General features: G+C 55.5%; 1 protein-coding gene and 1 pseudogene across 1 annotated transcript; both read right to left on the reverse strand.

Moving 5' to 3' along the window:
• Positions 1-2,133: 2,133 nt before the first annotated feature.
• On the reverse strand, positions 2,134-6,121 carry LOC137161879 (mast cell protease 1A-like; annotated as a pseudogene).
• Positions 6,122-7,229: 1,108 nt separating this feature from the next.
• Positions 7,230-11,550, reverse strand: LOC137161882 (mast cell protease 3-like). Its single transcript, XM_067561394.1, has 5 exons — positions 11,472-11,550; positions 11,061-11,202; positions 9,659-9,794; positions 7,510-7,770; positions 7,230-7,379 (listed from the first exon to the last, which is right to left on the reverse strand). Exons 1-5 carry the CDS (start codon positions 11,539-11,541, stop codon positions 7,230-7,232), a joined length of 759 nt encoding a protein of 252 aa, XP_067417495.1. The 5' UTR covers positions 11,542-11,550.
• Positions 11,551-11,950: the final 400 nt, after the last annotated feature.

Raw genomic sequence — 11,950 nt, forward strand, 5'->3', positions numbered from 1 at the left:
CTAACCATAACCCCTAAATTAATCCCAACACATAAACCTAACCCCTAACACTAACCCTAAGAGCTAATCATAACACCTATGCCTACCTGTTACCCTAAACCCTAACCATAACCCCTAATGGTAACGTTCACAACTAACCCTAAATTTAACCCCTAAAACTAACATTAATTCCTAACCAAAACACTGATGCCTAACCCTTACCCTAATCCCAACATGAACATCTAATAATAAACCCTAACCCCTAATAATAACCCCTAACAATAACTCTGAATCATAACCCTAACACCTAATCCCTAATCCATAATCATAACCTGAACTGCTAACCATAATCCTTAATGCTAACCCGAACCCAAACCTTAAACCCCAATCATAACACCTAAAGCTAACCCCTAACCGCAAAACTTAATCCCTAACCATAACACCCATGTCTAACAATAACCCCTAACACTAACCCATAATAAACTCTAATCCTAACACCTAACCATACCCTCTAACCTCTAACTTCTAACCCCAAAAAGTAACCCATAAACTTAACACCTAAAACTAACCTCTAACCATAAAACCTAAACCTAACCCCTAACAATAACCCATAACACATATCTTAACCCTTAACCTAAGCGTAACCCCGAACATAACCCCTAAAATAATCCCCAAAGCATAAACCTAACCGCTAACCCTGACCCTAATAGCTAACCATAATACCTATGCCTAATCCTTGCCCTAACCCCTAACCATAACCTATAATGCTGACCCTAACAACTAACCCTAAACCTAACCCTAATTCCAAACCAAAATTCCTGTGCCTAAGTCTTTCCCTTACCCTAATCCCTAACATTAACCTCTAACCATAAACCCTAACCCCTAGTAATAACCCCCAACAATAACACTGAACCCTAACCCTAACACTTAATCCCTAATCCATAACCATAAACCTTAATGCTAACCCTAACCCCTAACCATAACCTCTAACCATAACCCCTAATCCTAACCACTAACCCTAACCTCAAACTATAACCCACAACCTCTAACCCTTAACCCTAATGCTAACAGTAATACCAACCCTAACCCAAACCCCAACTCTTCACATTAAATCCTAATCTTAACCCCTCACCCTAACTCCTAATCCCGAGCCCTAAACCTACTCCAACAATAATCATTAACCATAACCCCTAGACCTAATAGTAACCGTAACTCCTAACCATAAACCCTAATTCTAACCATACCCCTAACCCCCTAAAATTGAACAGAAACCCCTAACCCTAAGCCATAACCATAACACCTATGCCTAACCCTAACCATGAAACCTAACCTTATCTGCTAAACAAAACCCATGTACCTGACCTTAACCACAACCCAAACCATTAACCATAACCCCTAACCATAACCCCTAAACCCAGTACTAGCCACTAACCCTGTAACCTAACCCAAATCCAGACACCTAACCCCTAAACCTACTTCTAACCCCTACCATAACCCAGAAACATAACCCTGACCCCATAACTACCTCCACACCCTAACCCAAGTCCAAATCCAGATGTACCAGGCCTCTCAGCAGTGCGGGGAAGGGGAGGCGGGATGGAGATGATCAGCACCGTCGATTGATCTGCCTTCAGTGCAGCCTTCGCGGAGTTCCCTTCCCACCAGTGAATGCCCTCTGGCCTGGCTGGCGCTGGGACAGGGTGTTTGCAGCGGGAGGGGCCACCCCGGGGTGACTAACCCGTGGGACAGGCCCGGTGAGGACTGGATTTTCACACGAGTTAGCAGGGCAGGGACGGACGATCTCCCATGAACAGCCCCTCGACCGGCTGACACGGGGAGAGCTACAAACCCCCGCGTCTTCCCCAGCACTGGGCTCTGTCTGTCACCCCGGGGGAAAGAAATCAGCTGTTTCCCTAGCGAAGAGACAGGCTGAGGGCTGGGATTTCCAAGGGAGCTGGCCCGGAACCCGGCTCCTAACTCCCCTAGGATCCCTACCTTGAGGCTCCTGGGTTGGGTGCTGCCTGAATGAAGCGATAGCTGGGGGTACTCGGCCTGGGGGGGCTCAGACCCTCTGCAAAGCAGGCCGCATGTCTGGGCCTCGCCAAAGGACAGAAGTGGCATAGCTCCAGCCCCTGCAGAGATTCCCGGCGGGGCTCAGGGCTGCACCTTCTTCATCTGTTCCTCGATCCAGGGGATGAAGTTGGAGACTCTTGTGTACACCCCGGGGGGGGGAGGCCCCCAAGAGACGATGCCCTGGGTTGTTCCCTCGCATACCAGGGGGCCCCCAGAGTCACCCTGCGAAACAGAACAAGCCATAGATGGAGAACAGTTCCGTGAGTCGTTTCCTGCGGCCGGACCAGCTCAGTGACACCCCTCTGGTGCAGCTGGTCTCAGTGTCACTCCCCCAATGTCCCCCCAACTCTGCTTGAGCCCCCTCACAGGTCAACTGGTCTCTGCCCCCCAGATCCCTCCACCCTTAGAGATGGTCTCTGCCTTCCCCTGCAAGAACAGTTATTTTCCCATTCATTCGTACAGTACCTAGCGCAGCGGGGCCTGATAACGTCACTGATAATGATTATTTATCAAGGGCACTTGAAGCCAGGGGGAGACTCTGCAGAGTCTTTGCCCTTCTTTGGATCCCCCCCACAGCATCATGGAGGGGTTATAGTTCTCATATGACTCATAAGGATTCTTCAGACACACGACATCCTCCAGCACGACCACATCCACCTCCTGCAGCATGTCTGGAGTACATTCACACTCTGGCCAAATCCTGCCCCAGCCGGCGACGCTGCACTTGGTCACTGGCGTTATTCTCTCCTTGGCATGGGGCAGGGGGATGGTTTTCACCTGTTTACTTGGCTTCACTTTCCTCTTCAGCTGCGAGACAGGAACAATGAAGAAAATGAGGGTCCCGCTCAAGGACCCAGAGACAAACACCTCACCCCAGAGAAAGGCAGAGCCATGACTGCGATAACAGGGGGCAGGGGATGGGATGGGGGCGGTGCCTGCAGCAGCGTGAGGTCATAGGGGTGGGGTGATGGGATGGGGAGGGGCCTGCAGCAGTGTGAGGTCACTGGGGGCGGGGATGGAATGGGGCGGGGCATGCAGTAGTGTGAGGTCACTAGGTGTGGGGGATGGGATGGGGGTGGTACCTGCAGCAGCATGATGTCATTGTTATCAGTTTCTTCGTCGTATTCTGGATGGGGGATCTTGGCGCGTGCGAGGATCACCTGTTGGCTTCATTCCCGTTCACTAATGTTGTGGGCCCCCAGATACACCGTGATCTTGCTGTGAGAGCCAAGAACAATGCGTGGGGCGTTAGGAGCAGGGCGGGGACCTGAGGGAGGGGCGCAGGGACAGTGATATGTGGGAACGGGGCAGCCTGGGGCTCTCAGGCCGAGATCTCTGACTCAGCTCCCTTTCTGAAAAACCTCACCCCACTGCACGCATGCCGGCTGCCATCCGGCCCCGGGCACCAGCTGACTGGGGCTGGGAATGGGGCACAAGGGGCCTTTTCAATCTAGGGGGCACCGGCTGCAGCACAGAGCCCCTGCCCCATGGCGTTGGTTCCCAGCTGGTGTCTGCCCTGGCCCCCTGTGCTGTTCCCCTGAGTGCCTTCGCTGCCCGGTGTCCGCCCAGCCCCTGGGTCTCAGCTCCCTGCACCCCTGGAACGCCCCCAGCTACATACAGACAGGGTTAGAGAGCTCCCCCAGCTCAGAGCCCTGCCCAGCTGTACTGGGACCGGGTGCTACCCAGGCCCCGATCTTCTCCTTCCTTGTGACCTACGACCATGCCAGGCACCGGCTGGCTGGGGGGTGGGAAAGGGGCCTTTCCCCTCCAGGGGGCACCATGGCATCGGGGTCCCAGCTGGTGTCTCCCCATCCCCCTGTGCTGTTCCCCTGAGCACTTTCACTGCCCGGTGTCCTCCCGGCCCCTGGGTCTCAGCTCCCTGCTCCCCGGCGAGATCCAGACGGGGTCTGTGCCCGGCTCCCCCAGCTCAGAGCCCTGCCCAGCTGTCCTGGGGCTGGGAGGTCCCCGGGCCGCGATCTTCTCCTTCCTTGTGACCTACGACCGTGCCAGAGCTCCCTGCCCCCCATCGCCCGCTAACGCCTGACCTGCCCCCCATGCAGAGGTGCTTACTCTCCATTGCAGTGAGCAGCCATCAGCATGAAGTTCTCCGACACCAGGAACCCTCCGCACTCATATTCATCCTCTCCATCTTGTATTTCCAGATAGGCCATGTAGGGCCTGGAGTGGGGCTGGGCTTCCCGTCCCCTGATGATCTCACCTGGGTGGGAACCAGGTTAACATAAAGGGCCCCATCATCTCCCCGGGACAGGCTGGAACCGAGCTGCCCGTCCCACAACCTCAACCCACGGCCCAGGAGTGATGCTCTCCCTGGGGCATCCCTGTGCCTGGATCCCTGCCCCCTGCCCAGCTACCCCGCAGACAGGATGCCCTGTGGGGCTGGAGGGTGAATCTAAAGCTCTGACATCGCTGCGTGGAGCCTCGGCCCCAAACGCACCAGCAGTGGGTCAGTGATCGCACGGCCTCGAGTTACTGAATTTCTCTGGTGAAACTGATTCTTTTTGTCCCGTTTTGGGAGGTTTTCAGAGGAAAACTTTCAGGTTTGGGCCTTTGGAAAAAAAAGTGGGCTTGGGGTGGAATGCCTAAAGTCCAAATTTCTCACAGAAAAATAGCGAAAGACCTTTGGTGATCAGCGGTGATGTGATGTGTTGGAAAATCCCACTGTATGCTGCTCCTTGCTGTTCTCTGCATTATGCTGGCACCTAGACCAAGATCAGGGCTCCCATTGCGCCAGGAGCTGCACAGCCCCACAATCCCTGCCCCAAACAGCATCCCGTTCAAACAGACGCTGCCATAATCCTTCCTCCCATTGTGCATATGGGGAAACTGAGGCGCAGGGATTGTTCCTAGACCTGCCTAAGGGGTTTGGGTGCTCGGTTTCTCGTCAACACTCTTTGAAACTCCCAGCCCTGGGCACTGGCCCAAGGTTCCCGCAGGGAGCAAGGACTGATGCCAGAAATTATCCCAGATTTCTTGGGCGACACCCCTGTGTGTCAGCCCCATGGCGAGCGTCCCTGTGCGGGTAATGGGTTGGCAGAGGAGTCCCCATGGAGCCCAGCCCTCGGGCTGCCCTGAGAGCCCCAGCTATAGGGATACCTAGAGACCCCTTGTCCCACAGGATCCTCACTGGTGCCCTGCCGGGAGAGGGACCCACTCCCCACAGCCCTCTATCCCCCTACACTCACCAGCCCCTGGCACAGGGAGTAGGAGAGAGGCCGCAGGGAGCAGAACCTGGAGCAAGAGCCATCCAGGGACAGGCACGGAGCCTCTGCCTCAGCCCTGGGAGTTATATGGATTGGGAGGGGAGGTCAGGACCTGGTGACCACAGGGACAGAGACCCTGCTGCCTGGCGACACCCAGAAACCCCTTGGGGAAGCCTCAGGGTACAGCTGGAGTCCTCTGTGCTCTGGTGCCCTAACCACCTGGCTGAGGATCCCCACACCCCCATTTACCAGCGTCAGAAATGCCCCTAGGCTGTTCTGCACCTCAATTCCCAGACCCAGAGATTGCAAGGCCAGGAGGGGCCACTGGGACCTTCCTGCCTGACCCCCCAGGCATCCTCCAAGACCCCTCGAGATCTTTCTTTGCCCAGAGGGAGATTTTGCCCCCTTTTTCCTGCCAGAGAGTGGCCTGTTTCGTGGTGGTGACAGGTGGCTGAGGGGTGGGCTAGCTGTTTGTGTGTGCGGGACAGTTTTGTGGCCCCTCCCCAGCCTCGGAATGGGTCTTAGTAATGTCGCACCACAGAATTTGATAACGTTACGCACCACACCTCTTATACCAGGACAATGATGATCAGCAAATTATGAGTTTTCCGATGATACTGCCCAAGGGGGACTTTGTATGGAATTTATCAGAGCTCTGTAAAAGGGGGGAGCATCGGGGGCATGGACTGTCACATGCCCCGGGATACCACCCACAGAGCCCCATCCCGCAGACTCTCTCATTCACCCCAAAGCCGCAGGGGGCCCCGATCCCAGCCCCACTCATCAGACCAAGCCCCGGGGGGCAGGAAAAGGGCCGTGGGGACCAGCAGCCAGACGTAGACCTGCATGTTCGGAGTCAGTGCAGGGACTGTGCATCTGCCTGGGGCCGCGGGGCTTTATACACTGAGCTGGGTGGGATCTGGGGGGCAAGAAACTTCAAGGACACCCACACGCTCATCTGTATGCAGAGCTCACTCATCTCAGGTGCCAACCACAGCTGACCACGGGGGTGAGGGGGGAAGGACAAGCCGTGCGTCAACCCTGCCGCTGCAGCTCCTGCACATCTGGGGCTACAGCACAGCTGGATGGATGCTGCACAGCTGGGTCTCTGCACAGCAGGGAATGGGGCACTTCTGGATGGCAAAGACCCCGGTGGGGACGTGTCTAGCGGGATCAAGGGAACCAGCTCACAGCTGGGCACATCTGGGGCCCTTCCTTACCTGGCCCTATCCAAGTAGAGTTCCCCCCCACCGTGTCTCCAAGGTGGGGGCTGTGGGTGACAGCCACAGATCTCAGAGGTGGGTGGGAACGCATCCCTTTGATCTTTCTCAAGGTGGACGAGATGTGGGTGGGGGGGGGGGGCACTTGGCAGAGCTGCCACCAGCCCCCATCACAGGGTTTCCAAGAAGGCCCTCTGGAGAGTCTGTGACCACGGGAAGGGGATGTGGCAGCCTCCGGGAGGCCGTAGGGCCAGGAGCTGTGACCTTCAAGTGCCAGAGGGGAAATGACACAGCAGATACAGAGAGAACCCACGCGACCTGGCCCCATCCCCCACTGCTTTATCCACTAGACCCCACTCCCCTCCTGGAGCCAGGGTGACGTGGGAGGGCTCCACCGAATGCTTGCTGCTTGTCAAGCCCTGTGCCCTTGGTGAGATGTGCTGCTACCTCAGGGATCGCTTTGTCCCTCTCCTCTCCTCGGACCCCGAGACCCAGCTCTCGAGCTGAAACCTCCAGCGTCTGATGGGGACAATTTTGGGTTTTAAAATCACGCGCATCAGGCAGCACAAACAGGGATCCAATTTATTGAGCGGCTTTACTGTGAGCCCATCACTGTAGCGGTGGGGCTCCAGGCACGACTGTACGGATTTATCTCCGAGGAGCGAAGTGACGATTGGCATGTCAGTTTTACAGAGGGGAAACTGAGGCCCAGAGCCAGGCAGGGGCTTGCGTGAGGTTAATCCTGCAGCTTTCTCATGGTTTTCCTGATCCAGGGGACGTATGCGGAGACCTTGGTGAACACCCTCGGGGGGGATCCGTCGTTTTTGCCATAAGACACGATGCCCTGGGCCATCCTGTCACAGACCAGGGGGCCCCCGGAGTCGCCCTGCGAAATAAACACCAGATTCGGAAGATTGTTTCATACATTGCTCCCATCACTGGCGCTGCCGTACAGCTCAGGGGCTCAGCGGCACCTCCTGCTGGGGGGACGCGTGTGGGGCAAGCGGGAGATTTACCTGAAAGGACGATTTCCTGTATTCCCGGGGGTCACCCACGCAGAGCATGGCAGCGGGGATGAAATGGATGTATCGCCTGCACCTCTCTGCCTCCAGCACCTTCAGGTTAACCTCCTGCAGTTTGCTGGGCAGGGAAACCCCCCTGGCCTGGGTGTTGCCCCAGCCAGCTACGTTGCAGATGTCTCCCGGCGCCACCTCCTCGCTGGCCTCGGGCAGTGGTAGGAGTTGCACGGACCTCGTCAGCTTTGCTTTGCCCTTCAGCTGCAAGGGGAGCGGAGGAGGGAGAGGATGGAAGCCGGGATGAAGCACTGAGCTGGGCACCAGCAGACCTGGCTTCTGCTCTTGGGTGAATCACGTCCCCACTCGGTGCCTCAGTTTCCCCCACCAACCTTTGATCTAGTCACACTGTAAGCTCCTTGGGGAAGGGCTGTGTCTCTGCAGTGCCCACCCTGCTCTTGGTCTAGGGGCCACCCACGACACAACTAAGTTCCCAGCCCACCCTGGGGGAAGGATTTTGTTGTGGTGGTTGAGGACAGCATGTGGGAGAGAGAGGCCGCCCCCTCTGTAGGAGGGCATAAAATCCCTGCCTGGGGTGTTTCCGCACAGGGGATGAACTGGTTGGTTTTGGGGGAAAAAATACAATTTTTAATTCCTACCATTGGGTGTCTATATTCCCCAGGGGCCACAGCCTGACCCAGAAAAAAGCAGTAGAGGAGAGTCCTCCAAGCAGTCTAGAGTGGCTGCGTGGGATGCAGCCAATTGGAGAGAGGCTGCAGGGAAGCGGCCAACCAGGGCCCAGCAGGGTGCTATAAAAGGAGTTAATGGAATCAGTCGGCTGGCTGGAGGGTGAGCAGGGAGCTCTTGGCTGGCTCCTGGGACTCCCAGGAGACAAGGGTGCTGCAGTTTATTAAAGGGATGGGGCACGTGGCTGCTACTTAAAGGCTCCCTGGTGGGGGACCCAGGTCCCTCCGTTCACCCCTGGGGAGGTGGCCTCAGTTCTGAGCTGTGTTACCCCCTCCAAAATGTGACCGACTCCCCTGGAAAATTGGGCTCCTTGATGGCCCAAGTGATGGCAAAACGTCTCCCAGGAGGAAGCCCTGGGGAACTGCTGCCCCCCAGAGCAGGATGCTTTGCAAGGTAGCCTGACCCCAACCAAGGGGGCTGGGAAAGGTCTGAGCGCAGGGCGGGCTGCAGGGCATTCCCGAGGGCCTTGATCTAAACAGGCCTGCTTGCACCATCCACCCCGGAAGGGATTTGTTTAGTTTCCACCTGCGGCCTCGGCCAGGGGAGGCGAGTCATTGGTGAGCAGCCTACAGCAGGGCACAGTGACCGGAGAAAGTGAGAGGAAAAACCGCGGGCACGCATGCTCGCCTGAGGGCAGGGCCCCCGTGATAATCCCATGCAGATTTTTTCAGAATGCTTAAAAAGTGTATGAAGGTGTGGGGGGGGACCCCCTTTTCCCCACACTTTTATAGTATAGAGGGAAAAGGGCGAGAAAAATTCCTGTTCTTTTTTTTCCCCCTTCTTTCCCGTTTTTTCCCAGTGGGGAAAGTAAACCAGGGAGAGAAAATAGTGTCTCTGTCACACCCTCTCACTTTTTCATCTTTTATCCCCAGGAGCAGGAGGGTACAATCCAGTGGGAAGTGGAAAATGTCTCTGGTATGTCAAAAAGGAATTTAAAAAATAGAAATTTTGGGGTTTTTTTTCTTTCACAATTTTGTCATTTTGATTTTTTTGTATTTTATAGAAGCAGTTGGGTAGAAACTAATTTTCCTCCTGTAAAGATTTCAGTTTTGGCATGTCTCTCCACCCCATTCCCCCTCCATTCCACCCCCAAAAATACTCACATTGAGTAATAATTTGAAAAGGCCTAATGTTGGGGTCATTTTTATGCTGCTTTGTCCTACAGTCACGGCCAGACGCCGCAGTCCTGGCCCATGACCGCCTTGTGCCAGGTGCTGCACGTTATTTATTAGGTGTGTTACAGTAGCACCTAGGGCCCTGGTCCTGGCTCAGCTATAGCCCACCCAAGCTGATCAAAGGAGCAGTCCTTGCCTCAGAAAGCTGATGCTCTAAGACTAGAGACGTCAGAAGCACATGGACAGACCAGCAGACGGGGGTGTAATGGGAGTAGATCAGTCACGGGTACCTTGAGTAGCATGAGGTCATTTTCATGGGTCCTGTTGTTGTATTTCGGGTGCGGGATTTTCCATTTGACGGCCAGGTGTTGCTGGCTCCGCTCCAGCTTGGTCACATCGTGAGCTCCCAGAGACACTATGATTTTTCTGGGGAGACAGAAAGACATAGCTGGGGTTGGGTGCTCCTGGATTCCACTGGCCTCCCCTACCCGCCTCAAAAAAGAAACCCTCTGTGCTTCCTCAACCTCCCGGGAGGTGAAAATCAGAACCAGATGGCTGAGATTTTCAAAGCCACTAAAACATCTGCAGTGAGCTACAGAGAGAGGAATTGGTGTCAGTAGGTTTCAGAGATAACATCTCTGTGGCACTGAATGAGGGCAGAGATCTTGTTGTTACCCTGAAACAGTGGGGACTAGTGGGTAAAGCCAGATGGGCACTCAAGAGATCTGGGTTCTATTCACAGGCCTGCTGGGTGACCATGGACAACTCACTTCTCTTTCGATTCCTCAGTTTCCCCATCTGTAGAATGGGGATTTGCACATGCTACAGCCAGAAAGCACCACCGTGATCATTGAGCCCCACCTCCTTCTCTTTGTTCAGCTAAATAGATCGAGCTCCTTAAGTGTCTTGCTCTGGGGCAGGTATTCCGACTCTTTAATAGTTTTTGTGCCTATTCTCTGACCTCTCTCCAATTTATCCATGTCTCTCCTGAACTGTAGGTCCCAGAAACGGACACACCGGTGCCAAATGCAGATTGAAAATAACGTCTCACTGCTACTCGGGATCCCCCTTTTTATACCTCCCAGGATAATCATCCCTTTTGTCAAGTGTTTTGAGATCTATAGATGGGAAGGGCTTGGTATTATTATTATTCGCCACCTGGACTGAGTTTTGCAAAGCTGGCTAGAGAATTCAGACTCCCCATTTAATTTGAACGGGGACTGGCCATCCAAATCCCTTCTGCGCCTTTTTCTCAGCTCTTTAAAAAGCAAAATTCATGCCTTCGGTGTTCTGCAAATCAGGAAAAGGCAGGAGCCGGCAAACTGCCCCCCAGGCGCCTCCTCTTCCATTTATAAACAGACTTAACCCTCTAGCCCCAGCAACTGCAAAGATACCCTTAAGTCCCCCCACTTTATTAATACTTCCCGGTCCTCGCTAGGGGACCATTAGCTTGACTTTTGTCCACACAGACAGCCAGGAATGATAGCTCCCCAGTTCATCTTGTACATATCGTTCACTCTGATCCCTACGATGGCAAATTAAACATCAGCACGTAACCCTGATTTGTTGGACACCCCAGCAGTGTAAAGTTTCCCTGCTCCCCCAGGGGCGAAAAGTCACAGCTGGCCCCTCTTTGGGGATTCCCTGGGGGCCAGCAACTTGGAAATTGAGGCAGAGGGAGCCGATGCTTACCCAAAGTCACAGTGTGCGGCCGTCAGCACAAAGTCCTGTCGGATCAGGAAGCCCCCGCACCTGTTGGGGCCCTGCTTCGTGGTGAGGAAGGCCATGTAGGGCTTGGAGTGGGGCCGGGCTTCCTGTCCCCCGATGATCCGCCCTGGCGGAGACAGCCCCACACCGGGGCAGGCTAGATGTCAGCCTCTGAGCACGATAGCTTGACTCCAGACCCACACACATCTTGGTGCCCATGTGGACACAGGGTCTACAGCGACCCCACTTGCCCCAGCCTTCTCCACCCCACGGCATCCCAGCTGGGTCCCAGGGCGAGCCCGCTGCCCTTGGCTGAAGTGTCTGACTCTGGGGAGAAGCCAGGACATGCAAGTAGCACAGCTGCACCCTCCCAGCCCTGATCCCCTCCCTACTCACCAGCCAGAGCCCCGGGGGGCAGGACAAGGGCCACGGGGAGCAGGAGAAGAAGCTGCATTGTCAGAGCCATGCAGGGAAGGGGATGGGACGGCTGCCTCCACCCTGGGGGATTTATAGTCGGGGCAGGAAACCTGCAGCTCACGTAATGCGCGCTCGTCTGAGGGGCAGATTCAGACGGTTCAACCACAGCCGACCACACGGGCTGGGGAAAGGACAGGCCGTGCGTAAGCACAGCCGCTGCGGATCCTGCATATCTGGGGCTACGGCACAGCTGGATGGATGGTGCACAGCTGTATTGCTGCACAGCAGGGGATGAGGCACCCCCGGACGGAGAAGACCCCAGTAGGGACATGTCTAGCAGGATCAAGGGAGCCGGCTCACAGCTGGGCACATCTGGGGGCCTTCCTCACCCAGGCCCAGCCGCGTTCAGCTCCCTGCCCGTGTCTGTGTGCTGGGGGCTGTGGGTGACAGTCCCGGAT

Source organism: Emydura macquarii, unplaced genomic scaffold (assembly GCF_026122565.2).
Source record: "Emydura macquarii macquarii isolate MOO-44397 ecotype Brisbane River unplaced genomic scaffold, CSIRO-AGI_Emac_v2 contig_2401, whole genome shotgun sequence".
NCBI classification, from domain to species: domain Eukaryota; kingdom Metazoa; phylum Chordata; order Testudines; family Chelidae; genus Emydura; species Emydura macquarii.

What these genes read in the sequence shown, in the direction of transcription:
- LOC137161882 (XM_067561394.1), bottom strand. Translation starts at nt 11,541, where the DNA reads ATGGCTCTGACAATGCAGCTTCTTCTCCTGCTCCCCGTGGCCCTTGTC. An exon ending in ATGACCTCATGCTACTCAAG is followed by an intron (nt 7,771 to 9,658) that starts GTACCCGTGACT and finishes CTCCCCTTGCAG; the next exon opens with CTGAAGGGCAAAGCAAAGCT. An exon ending in ACAGGAAATCGTCCTTTCAG is followed by an intron (nt 7,380 to 7,509) that starts GTAAATCTCCCG and finishes TTTATTTCGCAG; the next exon opens with GGCGACTCCGGGGGCCCCCT.